This window comes from Halichoerus grypus, chromosome X (assembly GCF_964656455.1).
Source record: "Halichoerus grypus chromosome X, mHalGry1.hap1.1, whole genome shotgun sequence".
In the NCBI taxonomy this organism is placed as follows: Eukaryota; Metazoa; Chordata; class Mammalia; order Carnivora; family Phocidae; genus Halichoerus; species Halichoerus grypus.
In genome coordinates this window covers 104,580,696-104,604,451 of record NC_135727.1, presented here as the reverse complement: position 1 = coordinate 104,604,451, position 23,756 = coordinate 104,580,696, and the positions used below count along the sequence as shown (strand labels likewise).

General features: G+C 34.9%; 1 protein-coding gene across 9 annotated transcripts in view; it reads right to left on the bottom strand.

Annotated features, from left to right (window-relative positions):
* The window catches only part of DMD (dystrophin), a 2,185,421-nt gene that overhangs the window by 1,307,568 nt on the left and 854,097 nt on the right, over positions 1-23,756 (bottom strand). For all 9 annotated transcript variants that reach the window (XM_078064107.1, XM_078064109.1, XM_078064106.1 and 6 more), the window contains 4 exons: positions 10,683-10,828; positions 7,650-7,865; positions 4,471-4,584; positions 3,302-3,457 (listed from right to left, as the gene is read on the bottom strand). In XM_078064107.1, the coding sequence (XP_077920233.1) occupies positions 3,302-3,457; positions 4,471-4,584; positions 7,650-7,865; positions 10,683-10,828 (632 nt within the window). The remainder of the gene's footprint in view (positions 1-3,301; positions 3,458-4,470; positions 4,585-7,649; positions 7,866-10,682; positions 10,829-23,756) is intronic.

Sequence of the window (23,756 nt, the reverse complement as noted above, 5' to 3'; positions counted from 1 at the left end):
AGCTTCAAACAGGAAACTGAATACACGTTGATCCCTTCTCTCAGCCTCTTGACTTGAGGCAAGCTCTTTTTACCAGCAAATACGGCATTTCTCACAGGATCCGATTAAATGAAGAAAGTGTCATGTTAGAAAAGGAATAATGGTCAAAGGTGGGTGTGAGTGTAGAATCCCTGATAAAAAATATAACAAGAACTTGCCTAATTGGCAAAAATAAGAAAAAAAATAAGACTACGTTACATATGCATAATGTTGAGCACACTGAGTGAAGTAAGCTTGCTGGAGACAGACCATGGAGGATAGAGTTTCAACAAACTTTGAGTCCCACAAGCATTTTGGTCCAGTTTGCCCACCATAACGTATCCCTTCCACATGTTCATTACAGTATAGTGGGAAAATACACATAAATAAAAATAAACAGTAATGAGAGACAGAGCAACAAGTATTGAAATCACCTCCATCTCTATGGAAGAACTTGGAAAAATAACATGAGAAGTTTGGACAGTGAACCAAACATCATGTCAAAAGAGGATTATGTATTTCAAATTTCTTCATGTCTCCCAATCTCCACTAACGCCCTCCCTGTTCTTTGGCAGTATTACTTCCTACCTGGACAACTGCAAATCCTACCTGCTTCCACTTGTGCCCCTTCAGGCTATTCTTCATACAAAGGAGTGTAGAGCAAAGTCTTCAACGCTCACTTGAGATGATGCCGCTTCTCTGTGTAAAAGCCTAATAGCTTCCCAGTGCACTTGATGCGCATACTAAATCCTCACTGTGACTTACTGAGACAGTTCATGACTTCTTTCCCACCAGGCTTCTCCTGGCTCATGCTGCCCCACTTAGAGGCTTCCCCTATGCTCCTCCTGTACGTGCACTCTTCTCTCCCACCTCAGCCATTTCTCCCACTTCATTGTGTATCTAGACTCTCCCTCGTCCACACGCCCAGGGGCCAGGCTCTTTGCACTTATCAGGCGTCAGCTTTTAATTCCACCTCTTCAGAAAATACTTTCCTGAAGACCCAATAAAAAGCAGGTTCCCTGCTCCTTTAGTCTCATTCAGAGCATTCTGATTGCTTACTACAGAGCATTTATCAACATTAAAATTAGGCATTTGTGTGATATTCTGTTAGCTCATTTACTTTCCATCTTCTCTACTAAACGATACCCTCCATGAAGATAGATATTTATTATGTTTATTTTTTTCCAACTTACATCTGTTACAAAATGTTTAATAATACATACTGAAGTAAATATTCTAATAAGTAGTGAAGAAATAGTAAAAATGTCTCTAAATTATGCATTTGCATGCATATGATTAGTTTCCTTAATAACTATGTAACACAATAATGTAAAGATATGTATAATTATGAACTCCTCCTTCCCTACCTTCCTTCTTTTTAGTATGGTTCACTAATTTGTGAGTTATTTTAATAATGATTATCCTTTATTTTAGAAACAACTAAAGTCTTGTTTTTTTAATTTGGCTACAGACCTTTTAGAATTTAAAATGTCAACCATTTTATACCTACAAAATCAAATCATGGGATCTCAAAGTATCTCCAAGTATATCAGGCATTTGGACAATTTTGTCTCTAATTATTTATGTTTTTTTCCAGACTCTGCCATCTAAAAACAAATGAGTTAATTTTAACCCAAGAAAGAACATCATACCCCATTCTGTATGTAGTCATTTCTGCAATGCATAGATTTACGATTTCTTTCCAGTTCCCTCTGGAGCCCTGAATTAGGCCCAAACACCCAAGCTTCGCTTCACTGCTTGGGAAGACTGTATTGTCTTGCTTGTCTTCTTGAGTGTATGATACCTTCCTAAAGAAGCGTAGGTCATTTGGCAATCAGGTCAGGGCATTACACAGTATGATAGTCCAAGGAGAACCAGAGAGACATAAAACATTCTAGAATGGGTTGAAAACATGGATGGGATCTATGGGGTTTTTGTTACACAGCAGACTAATGTGTTTACAACACTTCTCTTTAAATGACAAGTCTGTGGTATATTTTATAGGAGAAAGAAGGTCTTGAACAAGGACATTTTAAGACCAGAGATACTTTAAAAATTATACTTCTCCAACATGTAAAAACCTTGAGGTCTCAGTAATATTGATGACTTTATATATATGTATATATATTTTTTTGCTGTTGTTTTCCCCCTTGCCCTAATTGGTGTTATTCTTTCTATTCATCCTGTTAGAAACATTCAACAAACAAATACTTTTCATTCTGGCCTTCCAGGAAAACATAAATGGTATAATCTATTACCTAAGTAATACTTTTTTCCTGAACATTCCTTCTAGAACTGGCTTACTCCAGAGAAGAATGCAAGCTGACCCAGGGCTATCTCATCTGTGACTTAATAGAACTGTTGAGCATTTGCCAGTGACAGTGACATTAGCAGGGTCACTTGCCTTGCCTTTTACTTCTCTAAATTTTTTCCTTTTTCAAATTTAACGTTTGCCTTGTGGCATGACTTCTTTTCAACTTTGAAAGGTTACTTAGAAATAATGAAAGACTGCCTCTAATACACGTAAGATGAAACCGCTCATTAACTTCAAAAAAGGTACGGGTGTATTGAACAATAACCACGGCTTTAGGTCAAAATTTCATCTTTTGAACAAGAAGTATTAGACATACACTACTTGTGTATATAATATTTACTTTTCCATAATGTAATCTTGAAATTGAAAATCAATGTTTATAGAACATTCTGCTGTATAAAAATGAGGAACTCAGATGTGATCATAGAGTTATTTTGTGTTTTATTTCCCCCATTGAGCTTTCTTTAACTATTTCCAATCTTAATTCATTTACTGAAATAAATATAATGAAGAAGCCAAACTTGCCTATCTTAATAAGCAGAAGTGAAAATTATCATATTTGTACATACACATAGATGAGTCATTCATTTTATCCCCGTACCAAGTCTACAAGTGTAGAGTATGTTCTGCTAATCCAATTACTACCATAAAGTTATGCAATGAAGAAAACATTCAATGAAAATCATACCTAAAAACAGGACATTACTGTTCAGCATGTTCCGTCTTCGAGAAGGTCATTTTAGGATCTCAGTAAGATGAAGAGATACTATTTAAAATCGCTACTATAAAAGTGTTTTTTTTTTTTTTTTTTTTTTTTTTATGGTAGACAAACGCTAGTTTGAACTCACCAGGCTTTAAAGCATCAACATACCCAGAGTTTAAACTTTCAAAAAGGGCAGTGGTCAAGGGAGACATGAAGAAAATCTTAATTAAACAGAGACAAGGCACAGTGAAAGAGGTTGTACGTACCTGACGGCACACGTAATCCCACTGAGTGTTAAGTTCTCGGAGTTCTGTCTCAAGTCTGCCAGCAAACTCCGGCTCCGCTTCAGTCTTCAGCTTTTGCACACCTTCACTGACACTGTTGAGACTGGGCTGAATCGTCTGAATATCATTGACTAAAAGCTAAGGAAATAATTCCATGTAAGCTAGCTGCAAACATCACCACAACATACTAGAAATGGCACATAGATAGGAAACATATAATCAGGACTCAGGACATTATCCATGAATTAAAATCTTTATTTCTTAAAAGATTTTAAAGAATTTAAAACCTGACACGCACCCACCTGTAGATATAGACCTACCCATGTCTCAGTCTTGCCGTAACTGTTCAGTGGTTTTCCTGGTGTGAATCAAGTAGGGAATTATCTATATTCTACTTAGATCAGACACACAAGGAAATAAATCTGATATTCCTTGTTAGAAAAGTGTGTGAAAATGATGGGCTTTATACATTACTATTTTTGAAATGATTTTGGTTTATCAAATGCAAGATATTGCAGCAATTGTTTATAGCATGATGGGTGTGAAGGTTATTTGTAAGCTGGGTTTGTTTTCTTTTTTCTTAGCTTGTATTTGCAAAGAAAATTCTTTAAAGAGCTAGATTACTTTCTTTCCACTGCATGACAACGGTATAATGAATATTATTTCAAAGATCCGTATTGTATAAAATTATGTCCAGTGCAGTATGCCTGGGCAGAGCAACCCAGTATGACTAATAATCTGCAGTAAGTTATAACAAATAGCTCAAAGGATTCTTTGCCTTTAAATGAAACTGTATTTTATAGTAAAATAATCTTATGAGTGTTGAGTAAAAGATAATCTTTTTCTGTTCCTCATTTATTTAAGCCAGTCTCTCAACACTGGCACAACTATCATTTTAGACCGGCTAATTTTTGTTGTGAGAGGCTCTTCTGTCTCTCTGTAGTGTAGAATATGTACAGAGCATTCCTGGCCTCTATCCACTACACACTAGTAGCATCCACCCCACTCCAAGTTGTCACAAAAATGTCTCTAGAGGTTGCTAAATGTCCCCCAGGGGAGCAAAATCACTCTGGTTAAGGACCACTGATAAAACCAAATCGTAACTTCCATATAAAAGTCTTCATATGATAAGGGTCATATAAAAATCTTACCCTGCACTGTTTCAGCTGTCTTTTCAGAATTTCTGAATCCCCAAGGGCAGGCCATTCCTCCTTCAGGAAAACATCAACTTCAGCCATCCATTTCTTTAGAGTTTTTATGTGATTCTGGAATCAGAGACCCATTTTAAGCTTTATTGGGGTGCTGAGTTCTCTTAACACAATTCATCACAGTGATATTTATGAACACAAGCCCAGGAACAATTCCTGTGTTTGAAGGATGTCTCTAAGTAGCTCTTCAGGAAAAGAATATTTTTACTAAGACTGCATTTTTATGGTCTACAGTATGAGCACTGGTGTATGAAGTCTGCTATTGTTAAAAATAAAAAATTACTACCAAATGTGGTTTTATGATGTTACTCTTGAGAACGTTAAATCATATCCCCCTCTAGAGAAATTTTAAGTTACAAAACAACTCATGATAATACTAACAATGTGCCCTTACAGTACATAAAACCAACTATGAACAATAAACTCAATGTAATGGTGTCTTTATAGCCTCCCTAAACCTGAACTTCCACAAATTGTTTTCTACAGTTGACAGTTTAAATAGTGCCTCCAGTTGGGAACTTTTCAGAATACAAGATTTTGTCATCTTTGAAGAGAAAACTTCTGATATTAATTTCTTATTTGCCTGACCAGGCTGAAGTAATTATCAGGTGAAAAATGTCATCTTTTATCATTTATAAATAGCCAAGTACCTCCCATTATTCTTTCACATATTGCTTTTTCTTGCCCCCGACTGCTTTTTTTTTTTTTTTTTTTTTGGCTACTTTTCAAATGTATGATTTTTGAGCTCCTTTATTTCCCACACAATTCAAATCTGCTGCCCAGATGTGCCATTTCCTCCCATAATTAAATTTCTATTGAAAATATGTGCTTCTCAGAAAGCTTCCCCTTCAATATGATTAATACTAACGCTTTTTAAAAGCATTTGACTAAATCTAAGAACTTCAGGTTTCAACATTATCATCTTGCTGATATCTCTTGAGTCTGGTTTCACGTTTCTTCCATCTCGCCACTGTCCTAGTTCAGATCTTATTATAAGCTCCTTGATGACCGCATTAGCTCTTTTTGGTGTCTGCCTCAATCTTTCCCTACTCTAATCCATTCTCCACCTGGGTGTCAGTATTTTTCTTTTTTTTTTTTTTTATAAAGATTTTATTTATTTATTTGACAGAGAGAGAGAGCACAAGTAGGCAGAGTGGCAGGCAGAGGGAGAGGGAGAAGCAGGCTCCCTGCTGAGCAGGGAGTCAGACGCGGGGCTCGATCCCAGGACCCCAGGATCATGACCTGAGCCGAAGGCAGCCGCTTAACGACTGAGCCACCCAGGCGCCCCTCAGTATTTTTCTTAACGCCTCCTTCTTATCACAGCGATGCTTTGAAAATACAAATATTATCCTATCTTTCCCCCTTTAAAATAGCAGTAACAGTTCCAAATTCTTCTTTTTTAATCCCATGACCATTAGGTTGTAATTCATATTCCAAAGCATGGCATCCGGGACCATTCGTTATCTACTCCTAGATCCTTTTCCTAATCATATGTACTACTTAATCTCCAAACATATTTTTCTCTCTCCAAGACTGAACCCCTTCTGGCTAAGTGAACATATGACTGCATTGTGTCAGGTACCTTCTCTTCCTCTTTATCAGCTGACTAAATTCTACTTGTTCAAGGTGCAGCCCAGATAACCCATGTTCCAAGAACATTTCATAGCCCCTTTGCCCAGTTTATGTTGGATTTCTTCTCTGTCTCTTGTGGTAATGTTTACCATACTGTTTAATTTACTTCCTGTGTTGGCTGAATTATGACCTCCCCAAGATGGTCACGCCCTCATCCCTGGAACCTGTGAATATGTTCCCTTACGTGGCAAAAAAGACTTTGCAGATGAGATGAAGTATTTTGAAACAGAGAGGTTATTCTGGGTTATCTAGCCAGGCACAGTGTAATTGCAAGGGTCCTTATTAAGAAGGGGTCAGGAGCGTGAGCGCTAGGGAGAGAGGCTCTAAGACGCTGCACTGCTGGCGCCGAAGACAGAGGATGCGGCTGTCAGGGGAGAAATGCCATTTCCAGAAGCTAACGAGGACAAGGCAACCGATTTTTTGCTCAAGACTCCAGAAAAGACACAGCCGTGCCTACACCTTGATTTTAGCCCACTGTGGCTGATTTTGGACTTCTGACCTCCAGAACTGTAAGATAATAAATTTGTGCCGTTTTAAGCTACTAAATTTGCAGTAATTCATTACAGCAGCGATGGGGAGCTAACACACCTTTTCGCTTCACTAGAATGTGGGCTCCTTGTTGGCAAGGACCATGTATTTATACCCTCTTTTACCACTGGTACTGGCAAAAATGTGTTTGCGTGTATGTGTGTGTGCGCATATACTTACATGTAGAGACATGTTCATATGTATGTTGTGCTTTACAGGTTTTAGGACTCATTCTTTTGGTTTGTAAGAGGTAAAAACAAACAACTAGTAGCTGGACTGGGACTTAAAACCAGAAGTATCTTGTTCCGATGCTTTCCATCATGCCATGATACTGTCAAAGATTCATCCCAGCATTAATATTCTTCACAATAATTTGCCCCATAAGAGAGGTATTACCTATCTCAGTAAATATTTTAGACTTTAGACTAGAATGTTAATTGTTGGTTTACCGTTTTCAGCTTGGGTGATTAGGAGCATGGTGACACTATTCAAACAAATTAAGTCAGTAGGAGCTGGTCTGTGGAAGGTAATGAGGTCAAATTTATATACACAATTTTAAGTAAAATATGCGGATAAAATGATATGACTTTATCACATGATAGATAACTTTTTATCTATTCATAAGCTAAGGGATACCTATATTTTAAAGGACAAGCGGACTGAAGGAGAGACTGGTTTTGAAAATTATTAAGCCAAAAATATACTTAAGTCCTATCAGTATTGGTGGCAAAAAAAAGAGAATTCTTAGGAAAATCTAGAAAGGGGAACTCTTAATTACTGTTTTCTTAAAAGAAATAAGCAAAATACACTCATTTGAGAAAAATGTGTGTCTTTTGATCTTATCACTGACTTTGAAGAACAATGGAGGTTAAATATCTATTTGCCTATAAATTTTATAACACATCATTAGGGGAGAAACAAGCAAGGAAAAAAATGAGTCCAAAAGTCCAATCTTAAAGTACCTGAATTTTTCGAAGTTTAGCCATTTGCTCCTCTAGCTTCTGGCAAAGTTCAACCAACTGGGAATACAGCTTCTTCCAGCGACCCTCAATCTCTTCAAATTCTGATTGATACTTCCGGCTAATATCAGACAGTGGTGCTTTCTTTGACATCTCTTTCACAGTGGTGCTGAGATAGTTTAGGCCACTTTGTTGTTCTTGCAGAGAGCTTTGTAAAGCCTCCAAATTAAAAAAGGAGAGTACATGTATACTAATTGATGAATCATAACAAGTTTCATTGCACAGGTTTCACTTACGAGTTTCACTTAAACGTATTTACAGTGAAAGCTATGTGATTCAAACATCTAAAAATATAGATGTGCCATCAGTTACAGAATAACCAGTAGTAATTCAAATTCTACTGTTTACCCTACGACTAATTTGCATAGTAATATTTTATTTAAAAATCTATGCCTGTTTTTATGAACAATGTCAAATATAACCCAACTCTGTATGAACCAGAGTTCTAGCACACCTAATTTTATTGTATCATATCGGGATATTAATAACTGTATTTATGATATAGTTAGGGAGCTTAATTTAATTACATGGAGTGTTTATAAGACAACTTCTAACGTTCTCTAGGTAAAAACATAACTAAATCATATAGATACATGGGATAACAAAACTGAGTAAGTTAACACATGGATGGCCTACAAATGCCAATTAACTAAAGTTTCGTATTTTATACATTTTTTTAGTGTTATAGTGAAAATTAGGGTAATTTGGGGGAGAATTTCTAAAGCTGGTTTTACAATTGTCCTGTGTAACCTATGCAATCACTTATAACAGAATATCCATTTTAGGGTTTCTCCACTCGCTATTTATTACTTTCTGGTTATAAAGTAAGAAAGGTTCAAGATAAAACATTGAAAAATTACCATTTATATATTATTTTATGTAAACTTCGTGTTTCTATAACTCAACATTGAATATGTGAACATATTATATACACACATACACAATAATTCCTTCTTTTACAATGTAATCTATAATATTCCCCAAATATGCCAAATACATATCTTTTAGAATTGTATAATATCTTATGTCTATTTTGTGGTATTTTAAATTTTTTGCTTTAATTTTACTTCATTAAACTTGATTTATTACTTAGACAATACCTAGCATGCATGTAACTACATTTTGAGTTAGGCCTTTTTAGTGAGCCTTTTCCCACGTCATTAAGTTTATTTTTCAAAAACATAAATTTTAATGGCTTCTCTAGCTCATTTAACCATTTCCCATTATTAGCTCTACAAATTAACTTCTAGTTTTCCACCCCTGTAAATTATGTTTATAATTTACCCATCTATCTATCTGCATCTATTTTTCTATTTTTTTGTGTATTCTGATTACTGCCTAAGATACAGACTTCATGAAAATAGTATTCAAATGTATAATGCAATTAATTATTTTGTATGTTATTAGGAAGTATCAAAGTTTCCTCAGCAAAATTTTAATTCAATTTACATTCCCACCAGAGAATGAGAAGGTAGCTCATTGCTGCCAGACCTGCACTTATTATATCTTTTTGTTTGCAACTGAGATGTGAAAAATAGTATTTCATTTTATACATTTGTACTTCATCCTTTACAATTTGAGCTAAAATTTTTCATAGGTTTAATGGCTGTTTATGTCTCTCTTTGTGACTTCCTTATTAATGACTCTCTCCCTTACTCAGACAAAATTTTTCCTTGGTCTCATCTTTCTTTTAAATTGTCTGGTATTTTTACCATGTTTGTAATTTTGTCCATTGATTTGTGTGCTTCTCTCTTACATGTTTTTAAATATTTTACTTAAAAATTTCTCCAAAATCTGTGCTTATTAAAATGTTTTTGAACTTTTTAATATATGTGGTATTTTGTTTTGGTATAACATTTGACACAAAGTTCCAACTACATTTTCTTGGCTACTTAATACAATTTCTCAATAATATTTGTAAGTAATTTTTCTCTTCAATGTTTCTTCAGTAGAAGTATACTCTTCTACTCATCTATACACCATTTTGTGTATACTCAATCCACTCCTCTAGTTGCTGTATTCTTTGTACTCTTTTTAAGCTTATAGTTCTATTCTGTCACATATTCTTCAAAGTAAATTTTAGAATCGTTCCAAGTATTAAAAACAACATAAAAAAACAAGATCAAACAGTTACAGGTTGCTTGATGTGTTAGTAGAGAAACAGTCAGTCTAAATAGGGCAATAGATACTGAAGAATGTTTAAATGGAGATTTCTTTGAAGAAATAGTTCTAACATAACTTTAAGAAATAATATTTAATTCTTGAAAAACAACTCTTCATATAAAAGTTAAATTTTTATTTTTTTCTTAATTCTCAAAATGCAGACCTATCTCAGCTCCTAAATATAATTAATAAATGCTTTCTTGACCTAAAAAATAAAATGTGATTGGATATAAAGCACAAGCTTTTCAAAATTAGTAGGAAAAGTATTCTGAAATCTCTTACAAATTATTTCTTTCATTTACCATATTAGTATTTTCTATTATGTGATATAAAGCTGCTAAAAATGTAGCTAATAGAACTCAAAAAATTAATTATGGTATTACATAAGGCTAATGTTTAAAATTTATTTTATAACTACACAGATTTTACCACTTTGTGTTTGGAAATGTGAAAGGAGTTATAAATTAGCAAGCAAAGGAGGGGGGAATAATACCACAACTTTTATAATAATCAAAATCATTGTCTGAAAACACATACTAAATGAGAAAGAATATACTTCAGACATAGACCATATCATTTTCTTCAAAGATAGAGTTTTTGTCTTATGGAGAGAAGGCACAAATGCATAAAAGATTACATTTTTTAAATCTTATCTTCACTTTTGCAACTGGTAAACTATCATACTCGCCATGATTATTTTATTTCTATTATTTTCACATTACACCAATGTAAAAAATAAAGGTCACACCAATGTGACTGCTTAATAGATGAGATCTGCCCTATATTGTTTAAGACATACAAATATTCACAGACCTGTAACTCTCCCAGTCTCTGTTCCATGATGTCATATTCAGTGACAGTGACCTGAGGTATAGAGAGTTTGGTTTCTGACTGCTGGATCCATGTCAGGATGGTACTCATGGTCTCCTGGTAGCGCATGGGTGGCAAAGTGTCAAAAACTTTATCAAAAGGCAAAAGAAGAGAATCATTTCATTATTTTAAACTTTGTCATTATGTTTTCCTAAGTTGTCAGCAAACTAAATCACACTGCTAATTACAAATATTAACAAGTTGTGAAAATGTGAAGATACAGAGTAGAATAGGATGATGATCTTGAAAATAAAATCTTACTACTACATGTATGATATTTTGAGAGAAACTACACACACACACACACACACACACACACACTACACTGAATCCTCACATCAGACTCGCAAGGTTTTTGTTGTTAAAGTCATTTTTTTTTAAGGTAAGGAAATGACAAAACATAGAGGCTAAGTAATGTGCCCATGGTAACAGAGATGGTACTTGGAGAAACCAAGGAGAGTTCATGTATACTGACTTTGAAGGATACTCTTTGTGTGCTAGCATTTGCCTTTGCAGAAAATAGCATCATTACCCACAGCAGTTGATATTTTAAATTATATCATGTCACTTATCTCACTAAAAAAGTTCTGCATATTTAGTATGTATCAGAGACTCTAATAGTGATTACCCATATTATCATTCTCAATTCTTACAATACACCTGTGAGATAAGCATTTTTATTCTCATTTACAGTCGAGGAAACTGAGGCTACAAAAAAAAGCCAACTAATCTGCTCACACTCAAGAACCTAGTAAATAGTAGAGTCAGGATTTTAAACCAGGTTTGTCTGGTTTCAAAGTCAAAACCACTAATCAACAGTATACTTTCCCTAATATATATATAGGTATAAATTAGGGAAAGAAAAATACATTAAGTACAATGTGTGTGTGTGTGCATATACATGTAGTTATACACAAACTTTAAACCATATGTGAATATATGTGTTTATATACTTAACACAACTGTAATTGTTTACACAGTTATAACTGTACCTACATTAAATGAGAAGAAATAAAAATTTTCAGATTTGTCAGCTTATCAATAAAGTGATAAGGTAACATGAGCATGGTAGAAGTATAAAACAGTTAATTTATGAGATGTTATAGTATTATAGATTGCCCAAAACTCAGTCAGCATCCATCTTATTAGATTGAGGTAGGGAAGGAAGAAGGAAGATGACAGATAGATAGATAGATAGATAGATAGATGCCGTAATTAAAGAACCCTTAGCTTTTTAGCACAGATCAACATAAAATCAAAATCTCTCAAATCCAGAAAAAAGATAAACACTGAAACATTCTAAATGATTAATAAATTTGATATATTTTTGCTATATTAACCAATATAATTCTAGCTAGAACTTAGGAAATAATCATGATTTGATACTTTTTTCATTAATTTAGAGATAATATTAACAAAGTATGCATTATTTTGTTAATATTATATGAATATTATATATTCATGAATATATATGAGTGAATATTATATATAATATAATATTATATGAATATGTTAATTCATAATTCAATGAATAATTTACATTACATAAAGTCTCAGGTTCCCCTTAAAATCATGATAAAGTATTGAAGATTCAGACCACCATTACATGTGGACATATTGTATGGATGGAACTTCTTGTTCCATCTTTTGATTCAGAATGTTTGGGTACCTTTCTTCCTTTGCTATCTGGATCCTGAGTAAACACTCTAGGTGTTTCACAGATGGATAGCATTGGGGAGGAGCTAGAACTGAAAGAACACCTACCAAGTCCATAGTTTCTGAACTAGCTACCTCATTGCCCACATGTAGGTTCGTCAATCAGGAAATACTTTTATCTGAAGAGCTATGGTAATAGCTACCCAATGGGCTCTAATATCACCCTCAAGTCTGCCTCCATTCTAGGGGAGGTTCTGATTATATTCTCCCTTCTTTAGCTTCCTTCTGTATAATAAAAAGTTAACCATTTCTGTCTCTGAATTGTTGATGTTTTTCTGTATAACTGCTTCTAATCTGTATTCAGGGGCAAGACATAAAGTCCTCCCACTGAGAGCTAAGCCAAGCTTCCCCTCTATTCTGAGAGAAGGCATAGGACTTCTAAAATAATCAAGAAGTACGTTGTATCTCACACGTAAGTTACCTAGCACAAGCAAAAGCCCACACAATGTAAGATCCTTCCTAGGCTCTCCATGCGTGCCCTTGCTTTCTTTCAATCTACCACTATGCTCAGCTTTTGAAAATGCAAAACTCATTTATGATGCTACATCACAGCATAATTTTTTTTCCCTTGGGATGATGCATTTATTTTATTTTTATTTAAATTCAATGAATACATAGTTTATTATTAGTTTCAGAGGTAGAGTTCAGTGATTCATCAGTCTTATATAACACCCAGTGTTCATTACATCCCGTGCCCTCCTTAATACCCATTACCCGGTTACCCCAACCTCAGTTTGTTTCTTATAATTAAGAGTCTCTTATGGTTTGTCTCCCTCTCTGATTTCATCTTGTTTTATTTTTCCCTCCCTTCCCCTATGCTCCTCTGTTTTGTTTCTTAAATTCTACATATGAGTGAAATCATAGGATCATTGTCTTTCTCTGATTGACTTATTTCGCTTAGCATAATACCCTCTAGTTCCATCCACGTCACACAAAAATAAACTCAAAATGGATTAAAGACATAAATGTGAGACAGGAATCCATCAAAATCCTAGAGGAGAACACAGGCAGCAACCTCTGTGATCTCGGCCACAGCAACCTCTTGTTAGACACGTCTCCAAAGGCAAGGGAAACCAAGGCAAAAATGAACTACTGGGACTTCATCAAGATAAAAAGCTTCTGCAAAGGAAACAGTCGACAAAACTAAAAGACAACCTACGGAATGGGAGAAGATATTTGCGAATGACATATCAGATAAAGGGCTGGTATTCAAAATCTATAGAGAACTTCTCAGAACTCAACACCCAAAGAACAAATAATCCAATCACGAGATGGGCAGAAGATATGAACAGACATTTCTCCAAAGAAGACATCCAAATGGCCAAAAGATACATGAAAAAATGCTCAACATCACTTGGCATCAGGGAAATCCAAATCAAAACCACAATGAGATACCACAGCATAATATTTATCAATACTGTTTCATTTTTCTAGAATCCTCACCCATGGCTCATATAAGGCCCCCTAGACTATCCACCTCTCCAGACTCATCTTTCATCACCCACTCCCTTCTGTGCTCCAGGAAGAAAAGACTTCTCTGCTAAGATTCTTAACTAGCCATCACTTACTACCCCCCCTAGTCTTATTAACTCCTATTCATCCTCTGGCTTCTGTGTTAAGCAGTACATTCTCAAGGAAATCTTCGATGACCTTCCCAGCCTGGGTAAGTTTTCTTAGTAGCAGAGCCTTGGCCTTGGCCTTTTCTGTTCAAGCACTCATCTCAAATTATAATTATAAAAATACCAGCTTGATTTTATGATTAATGGCTGCATCTTTCCCCAATTTACAAGCATAATGACAGCAAAAAGCATGTGGTTTTAGCTTAGTGATGTATCCCCAATGACCAGTACAGTGTCATGCAAGAAATCAATATTTGTTGAATGAGTTGTTGGAAAGTGTAACCCTGAGCACACACACAGAAAGAATGCCTTTGCCAGGAACACAGGAGAAAACCAGTATTTGGTGAAGCCCAAAATGTGAACAAGAGGAGAAAGAATTTACCTGGAGAATTTAGACATTCTTCTTTTTTTTTTTTTTTTAAGATTTTTATTTATTTTTTGACAGAGAGAGACACAGTGAGAGAGGGAACACAAGCTGGGGGAGTGGGAGAGGGAGAAGCAGGCTTCCCGCGGAGCAGGGAGCCTGATGTGGGGCTCGATCCCAGGACCCTGGGATCATGACCTGAGCCGAAGGCAGACGCTTAATGACTGAGCCACCCAGGCACCCCTTAGACATTCTTCTTATCCCATCTATTAAATCTTTCTAATCCCCATGGAAGTTTCTAAACACTGAGTAGCTTAAATTGACTTTGTTTATTCCTCATCTCCTTTTCTCACTTCATGATTTCTAGACTACTAAGGTAGACTTTCTTTAATTGCAATTTTTTTCTGACGTAATTCATTTGTAAATTTACAAGGTGTTAGTTTGGTGAAAAATTAACAAACAGTAAAGAAAATGTATGTATTGAATCTCAGTACAAACAGTATGCACACACGTTTTGGTTTTCTTCTGGAATTCTTTTGAAAAACCACAAAATCATGTTCACAATTGTATCATTTTGGAACAGAACAATTGATAGAACAACAATTTTTATTATATCCTAACCAGGAATGTTACTTTGTGTTTCTATGGAAATATGACCACCATTGCATTAAAAAAAATGTTTATACCTCTCTATTTGTGTACCCATACATACAAATAAGAGAGATATATGTATATATTTACTATACTATATATCATTTATTATTTCAACTATTTATTGAGTGTCAATTTCAGCCTCTGGGATATATTTTAAGGATGCAATAATTAAGAGAACAGAGTCCCTGCATTCACTGATTTCACACTTTACTCATGGAGACAGATAATATTCTAATATAGTTTTGATTATTGTAATTAATTTTATAAAAGAAAAATAGAGTGATATGACATTAAATATTAAGAACATCATATATAGGGGCGCCTGAGTGGCTCAGTCATTAAGCGTCTGCCTTCGGCTCAGGTCATGATCCCAGGGTCCTGGGATCGAGCCCCACATTGGGCTCCCTGCTTGGCGGGAAGCCTGCTTCTCCCTCTCCCACTCCCCCTGCTTGTGTTCCCTCTCTCACGTTCTCTCTCTCTGTCAAATAAATAAAATAAAAATCTTTAAAAAAAAAAGAATATCATATGCAGACTGGGAACTCATAAAAATTATCTTTTGAGAAAAGATATGGAGGAGTAAGAATTAGCTATGCCAGGCCTTTTGGGAGAATACGTAGAGCTCTGAGGTAGGGAATATAATGTCATTTTCAGGAACTGAAAGGTCAATATGAAGTAGGGAGAAAATAAGCATGAATCAGGCTGTGACTGTACATAGGCAACGCTCATATTAGGCAGAGCATTTTAGGTACCTTTAAACTAAGAGCAAAAGAAAGTCATCATATGTAGTACGTAAAGAAGTGTCACGATTAGATTTTCTGTAAGAAAAATCATTCTGGCTGAAGCATAGAAAATAGACTTCTCAGTGTCTAAAATGGATGAAGGGAAGGCAAATTAGTGGTCCAGGCAAGAAGCCACAGTAGCCTGGACTAACATGATGACACGGAATATGAAAAGAAATTTGGATTTGAGAACTATTTTGGATATAAAATTGCATAGGCTGAGAGACTGAATGGAAACAGGAGAGGAAGTGAGTGAGGCACAGGGAATAGCAAGGATGATTCCAAGGTTCCTGATTATGCAACTACATAGATCTTGGTTATTGTCTATGATATTGGAGGGGCCAAAGAGGGAATGGTTGTTGGTTGCAGAGTTGCCCATCAAGAGTTTATCTTCTTGGGATTCACTGGGTTTGCAATGCCTTGAGATATTTAACTGGAAAGGCAAGGGAGTAGTAGTTGCCCATAAGGACCCAGGACTTAGAGGGTAGGTCTGGACTGCAGATAAAATATATGACTTTTTTGTTTACAACATAAAATTAAAGCCAGGGATACCTTTATTCATATAGCTTCCTTCTAGATGTAAAAAAGCATTCACTAGCCAACATGACTTACCTTGTAGTAGCTGAAAAGTGATTATAGCCACCCAGTTTATCTCATTTAAACCAGACATACCTGAGAATACTAGTGAAGGACTCCTAGTGTTTTGTTATATGTAACTAGGTTATATATGGCACCTTTTTAAAAAAAATCACAACTCTCTCTCTCCCCCCCCCCCAATTAAAACCACTCAGGGAAAGTAAAAGTACTTAACTGTCACAAAAATGATGGAGTAGAGAGAAGGAATATCGAACTGTGTTACCCAATATGGTAGCCACTAGCGACATATGTCCATTGAGAACCTGAAATGTGGTCAGTATGAACTGAGATGTTGTGCACATGTAAACACACACCAGATTTTGAAGACTTAGTATAAAAATAATGTAAAAAATCCCTATAATTTTTAATTTTGATTCTTTGTCAAAATATTATTTGGATGTATTTAAATAAAATATACAATTAAAATTACTTTCATCTCTTTCTTGTTTAATACAGTCACTAGAAAATTTTAAATTATGTATATGGCTCACATTCTATTTAGAGTGGATGAGCTTATGTAGAAGCTGCGGGAAATAATCCATTTGGGGAAAGAAAGAGTATATATGTTCATAGTCTGTAAATAGTGACAGCATTTTAAAACATTGAAACATCTGCTGTGAATATGAAGTTGGCTCTAACTTGAATTTGTCATCATTTATAAGTAGAAATCAGTGAGGGCTTAATATATGAAGTGTGTGTGTGTGTGTGTGTGTGTGTGTAGAAACTTAACTAACAGCACTTTCTACTTTTTTGATAAATCTATTTTGGGAAATGCTCATATTGAAGCTATCCTTCTTTTTATTCCATACCAAGTAGATTCCAACTTTTCCCCCATCCCTCATCGTTAATAGAATGACAACAAAACAGTGTAATCAACAAAGATCTTTTTCTGCAACTCCAAACCTTATTAAATGGCATCAACCATGGCAGAGAACAAGTATTTCTTTACAGTATTAACACTGGCAGAAGATGTTCAGAAGGAAGAAGGGACCCAAGGACCCACAGTATATGATGATTAACATACTAGAAATTGTCCTTAAAAGACTGAGAAAAGTAAGGAATTTTGAGTATGGAGATTTGAATTTCCAACGCCAACATAGAAGTTAACACCTTAGCTTGACACTCAAGGACCTTTGATGTTGGAAGTCAATCAACTTTTCAGCCCAGTTTCTCATCATCATAAATCCTTCACCCAAAATCTATCACTTTATTCAAGCCTTTGTGTTTATGCTACTCCTTCTGCTACAAGTCCCTGCTACTCAAGTTCCATTCCCACAAAGGCCCTAGGTGCTCTGATATGAGCAAAATAGATGGGTTTATCAGAATTTTATCTAAGATCACCTGAGAATTTTTTTAAAAGCCATGTCTCCAAGGAATCAGTTGAAATCTGGGTCTTTTTCAGAAGCAATGCCCTAATAGTCACTGCTTGAATAACGGATTCATTCTCCACTTCTTTCTCACAATTTTCTACCCAAGTTTGTGTAAGTATAAACTACTACACTATTCAACTATTTATTGCAATATCAGTTTTGGGGGGGTTTGCTGCATTTCCCCCTTTCCACATTATTTTCTTTCTTTTTTTTTTTTTTTTAAATATTTTTATTTATTTATTTGACAGAGAGAGACACAGCGAGAGAGGGAACACAAGCAGGGAGAGTGGGAGAGGGAGAAGCAGGCTTCCCGCGGAGCAGGAAGCCCAATGCGGGGCTCGATCCCAGGACCCCGGGATCATGACCTGAGCCGAAGGCAGACGCTTAACCGACTGAGCCACCCAGGCGCCCCTCCACATTATTTTCTAAAATTGGCCCTATTAGTTCAGTAATCCTATCTTCAAGAAGTCCTAGTAAATCATTTTTTTAAAATATAAATCTTTTAATTTTTTATGCTCTACTTAGCATTTAGCATATTCCCCAAGATTCTCAAGGTCAAGGAGCATTCCTTGAACCTCAAGGTATAAAGCACAGAGCTAGCTTAAACAAATATGTCTGTTATGCTTGATGTTGATGGTATCAATGAAAAAAACAGAATAAAAAGAGCCATTTACAGTTTTTCATAATTTTTTTCTGGAGTTCAAGAGCCAGGCAATATAGATTGTTTCTTAGAATAAAATAATTCTTTACTTAAATATAAAAGCACATTAAATTTTCTGACCTGGCTCTAGAATAGTTAGATCAAGACAACTTTTGTTTCCCTTCCTCATCTCAGCATCTTCACATTGGATCAGCATCTTAGCAGGAACTAACCACAGTGTTTGAAATTATGGCCACAGAGATCATTTTCTGCTGGTTGCCCCAAAATTTTCGTGAATTATCCCTATAGGAAGCACAAGTTACTCCCTGTCATTTTGTGAGAGTGTCTCCTACCAATCCTCCTCAGATCATCACCTCTTCAAGGGCTGCCTCCACTTTCCTTTATATTCCTTATCACAACTCTGGTCTAAGGTTAGGCTTATATACATAGCAACAATTTCCTGTCTCCCAGCTTCCACTCAGACCCTTCTACTTGATTCTCACAAACCAGCTAGAGGCTAACATAATAGTTAGAGCTTTCAAAATTATGTATCAGATTACTGAATTTCCTCAGCTGAAATTCTTTTAGAAATTTCAACTAGTGGGGCTCCTGGGTGGCTCAGTTAAGCGTCTGCCTTCAGCTCAGATCATGATCCCAGGGTCCTGGGATCGAGCCCCACGTTTGGCTCCCTGCTCAGTGGGGGGTCTGCTTCTCCCTGTCCCTCTGCTCCTCTCTCTCTCTGTCTCTGACAAATAAATAAATAAATAAATAAATAAATAAATAAATAAATAAAATCTTTAAAAAAAATCAAGGGTTAGGCAGGCTGCCCTTATCTTACACCACATATAAAAATCAACTTGAAACAGATTAAAACCTTAACCAAAAAACTGCAACCATAAAACTCCTAGAATGAAACACAGGGAGAATGCTTCTTAACATTGGTCTTGAAATGACTGCTTGGATTTGACATAAAAATAAATGGGACCACGTGAAACTAAAAAGTTTCTGTACAGCAAAGGAAACAACAGAATAAAACAATCACCTACAGAATGGGAGAAAATAAATGTAAACCACATAAATGATTAGAGGTTACCATTTAAAATATATAAGGAACTCCTACAACTCAACAGAAAAAAAATAATCTGACTAAAACAATAGGCAAGGGCTTAAATAGACATTTCTCCAAAGATGACACACAAATGAAAACAGATATATGAAAAGATGTTCAACATCACTAATTATGAGAAATATGCATATCAAAACCACAATGAGATCACCCTACACTTGCTGGGGTGGCTATTATCAAAAAGTAACAAAAGATAACAAGTACTGCTGAGAATGTAGAAAAATTGGAACTCGCCACCATTTGTAGAAATACAAAATGGTGCAGCTGCTAGAGGAAACAGTATAAAGGTTCCTCAAAAAATTACAAATTAGAACTACCATACAATCCAGCAGTGCCATGTCTGGGGACATATCCAAAAGAACTGAAATCGGGATCTTGAAGAGGTATCTATAGTCTCATGTTTATTGCAGCATTATTCACAATAGCCAAGATATGGAAAGAAACTAAATGTCTATCAATGGGTAAATGGAAAAAGAAAATGTGGTGTATACACACAATAGAATATCATTCAACCTTAAAAAATAGGAAAGTCCTGCCATATGCAACAATAGGGAAGAATTTGGAATACATTATGCTAAATGAAATAAACCAGTCACAGAAGGACAAATACCACATGATTCTACTCTACGAGGTACCTAACAGAATCAAACTCCTAGAAGCAGAGAATAGAATGGTGGGTGCCCAGGTGAGAGGGAAGGGGAAATGGCGAGTTGCTGTTTATCAGGTATAAAATTTTAGTCATGCAAGAGTTAATTTCTAGAGATCTGCTAGACAACATTGTGCTTAAAGTTAATAGTCTACTGTGCACTAAAAAATTTAGGAGGGTAGATCTCATGTTTCATGTTCTTATCACATTTTTTAAATTATGTTCAGTTTGCCAGCAATTTTTTCTTAAAAAAGACAGTACTAGGCCAGAAATCTAAGGTTGTAGAACAAATGAAAATCCTTCTGAACTTTAATGGGGGGAAAAACCCGCTTGTTTTGTCATAGCTAATGTAGTCACTTCCTCCAGTTTCTGCAAAACTAAACAAATCCCTAATAATTATTTTTCGACATGACTTATACTTCCAATTGAAATAAATCCAAACTATAGCACAAGTTTTGTTTTCATATTTACAGGTAAGAAGTACATTTAAAACCTTTCTTGTTAAAATAAGAGATCACCTGTAACAAGCCATGTGCTCTTTTTTCTATATTCCTCTAAATAAGAGCATAGTCCTTCTGGTTTGCAGTTTCTAGAAAAGGTCCCTTGCAATTGGTTTGGGAGACAATTCTACTCTCTCAATCTTCTAGCCCCAGGCAACCATTAATCTACATTCTGTCTCTCTAGGTGTGTCAATTTCGACCATTTCCTATAATTGGAATTATATAACATATGGTCTTTTGCAGCTGGCTTCTTTCTTTAGCATCTTTTTAAGGTCTATCCATGCTGTAGCAAGTATTGGTGCTTCATTACACTTTATTATTGAATAATATTTCATTGTATAGAGAGGCCCATTTTCTTTCTGTACTCATCAGCTGATGGGAATTTGAGTTGCTTCCACTTTTTGGTTATCATGAATAATGTCACTACAAACATCCATGTATACTTGCTAGTTCTTATACAACCTAATATTCATCCTTTCAGTTATTCAAGCTCCATGAGGTCACTTGTGACACGCGATAATAAAACATTCTTAAAGGATTGCTCTGTGAGGACTAAGAAAGATAATTTACACGAAAGATTTATTTATAGACTAAAAATCACTATGAATATAGAATGCATTTTATCTTTCAATATTATTTTTTCATAACATCTCTGCCAGGTACCAAGCAGCAAATCCTTAGACCAATTTTCACTACTCAAAGTACATTTAAAAATCAAGTTTTTGTTTCATTGTGAGAATACTAGTAAAGAAAAAAAAGGAAAGAAGAGTTGAAAGTCAGAATGGATTACCACCCCTTGTGTTAGCTCTTATTTGCTGAATACTTAATATGTTCAAAGTACTGTGGAGTAATACAAGAAATCAGATTTACTCCCCCATGCCAGTTTGGGAGTAAAGCATACATATGTAAAAATTCCTTGGAAATAATGATTAATTAACAAACTGAACTATAATATGACTTGATATGGTGAATTTTTTATTTGCCTTTTATATATAGGTATATAATATTTATATATCAATACATAATATATTAAGGTACATATATAAATTTATAATATATAAATATATAAAAATATATAATTCAATTATAATTGATATGTATATAATCATATACATATAATTTATGTATAGTGTACATATATAACCCATAAGTTATACATGCACATATAAATTATATAACTTATAATTCATATATAATCCATTTTAAAATAATAATTATTAATTATCAAGATAAGATTTCCAAAAGAGTGAGTAAAATTGGTAAAGATGTTTTGGTAAAATAAAGTTAAGGGAGGACATTTTTCTTAAAGATTTTATTTATTTGACAGAGAGAGAGAGACAGTGAGAGAGGGAACACAAGCAGGGGGAGTGGGAGAGGGAGAAGCAGGCTTCCCGCGGAGCAGGGAGCCCGATGCGGGGCTCAATCCCAAGACCCTGGGATCATGAGCTGAGCTGAAGGCAGACGTTTAACGACTGAGCCATCCAGATGCCCCGAGGGCATTTTATTTATAAATCAATGAAGTGAAAATGTTTGACAGTTTTATGATCATCATATGTATAAAAGATAAAAGAAAAGACATGATAATATAGATGGGCAGATTGATGGCTCTATATAGATAGTAAGTATATATCATCTATTTATATTGTAGTATCATAATCAAAGCTCAGCTGTCAACAAACATCAACATTCTGAACGTTTTTGAAATAAAGAGAAAAAATGTTGAACCTTAACATAATAATAGGTACGTGTAAATTAAAATAATTTTCTAGTGAATAAGCTCCTTTGCACAGCAGTTACAATATAACCATTAACGTGTACTTGATTTTAAGGGAAGTTTACAGATTTTATGACGAGAGAAATGCATTAATGTTAAACAGGTCAATGTTTGAAAATTTAGGACAGTCACAATCTTTTCCCCAGTTGATTTTTAGACACCCAGCCACAAGTATACTGAAATCCACTAGAGGGAGCTGACATCACCGTGAAGTTGTATTACCTGATGTCCTACCAGGAAAATAAACCCCTCAGCAAAAACAACTTTAAAGTAAAAGGAAAAAAAACAAAAAATGCACTTATCTTTTGCTTTATTCAGTTCATTCCATGACCTCACCAAGAAATCGAAGTTTAAAAACCAGGAAAACAGGGAACGTTTCATGTATATCACTATACTCATTTTAGAAACATTACGATTTGGTAAATTATTTGGATATTTACAAAGAGAAGTAGTCAAAAAACATGTTTTCCAACTAATTAAAGTTCTAGTAGAAAACAAATACATGTTCTTGTGCTTCTCATAACAAATTTGGGAAAGACATTTTTTTAAATATTTTTCTCTTAATGTCTTAAAATCCAAATTTACTCTATAATCTTATATATATATATATCTTATATATATATATAATCTTATATATATATATATATATATATATATATATATATATATGGATGGCGAACCAAAAACTCACTAATGTTTGAAAGTGTTCATAAACCTGTCTGTCAAAGGCATTTTTGTCTTAGTAATTAAGCTGATGAGTTGGGCTATTTTGGACCAGACATTATTAATATCCTAAGAGCATACCGGTGAGAAACAAAAGAGACATCTTGGAAAATTTTGCTGGTCAAATGGTAGGCATTTGTGTAACTGCTCCACTTTTAGGTTATATTTTATTATTAAATGAGAAAAAGAGGATAATGCATAGTGACAGTGATCCAACAGTAAAATGCTGCCCAGAGAATAATTTGTCCTTTGCTGAATTTCAGTTGCTACATGTATGTTACAGCTATAACAATCTTCATAGAAACTGAATAGAAGTATTAGTAAGAAGCCTAGCTAAATATCTTTGTACATAAAGCAAACAGGATTTAATGAAAACCTACTAAGAAGGCTTCAACTGTTCTTTTATTTCCTCCAGTGTTCAAAATCTTTGATTGTAAAATTTGCCACCCACCAAGGAGATGTTAATGCCT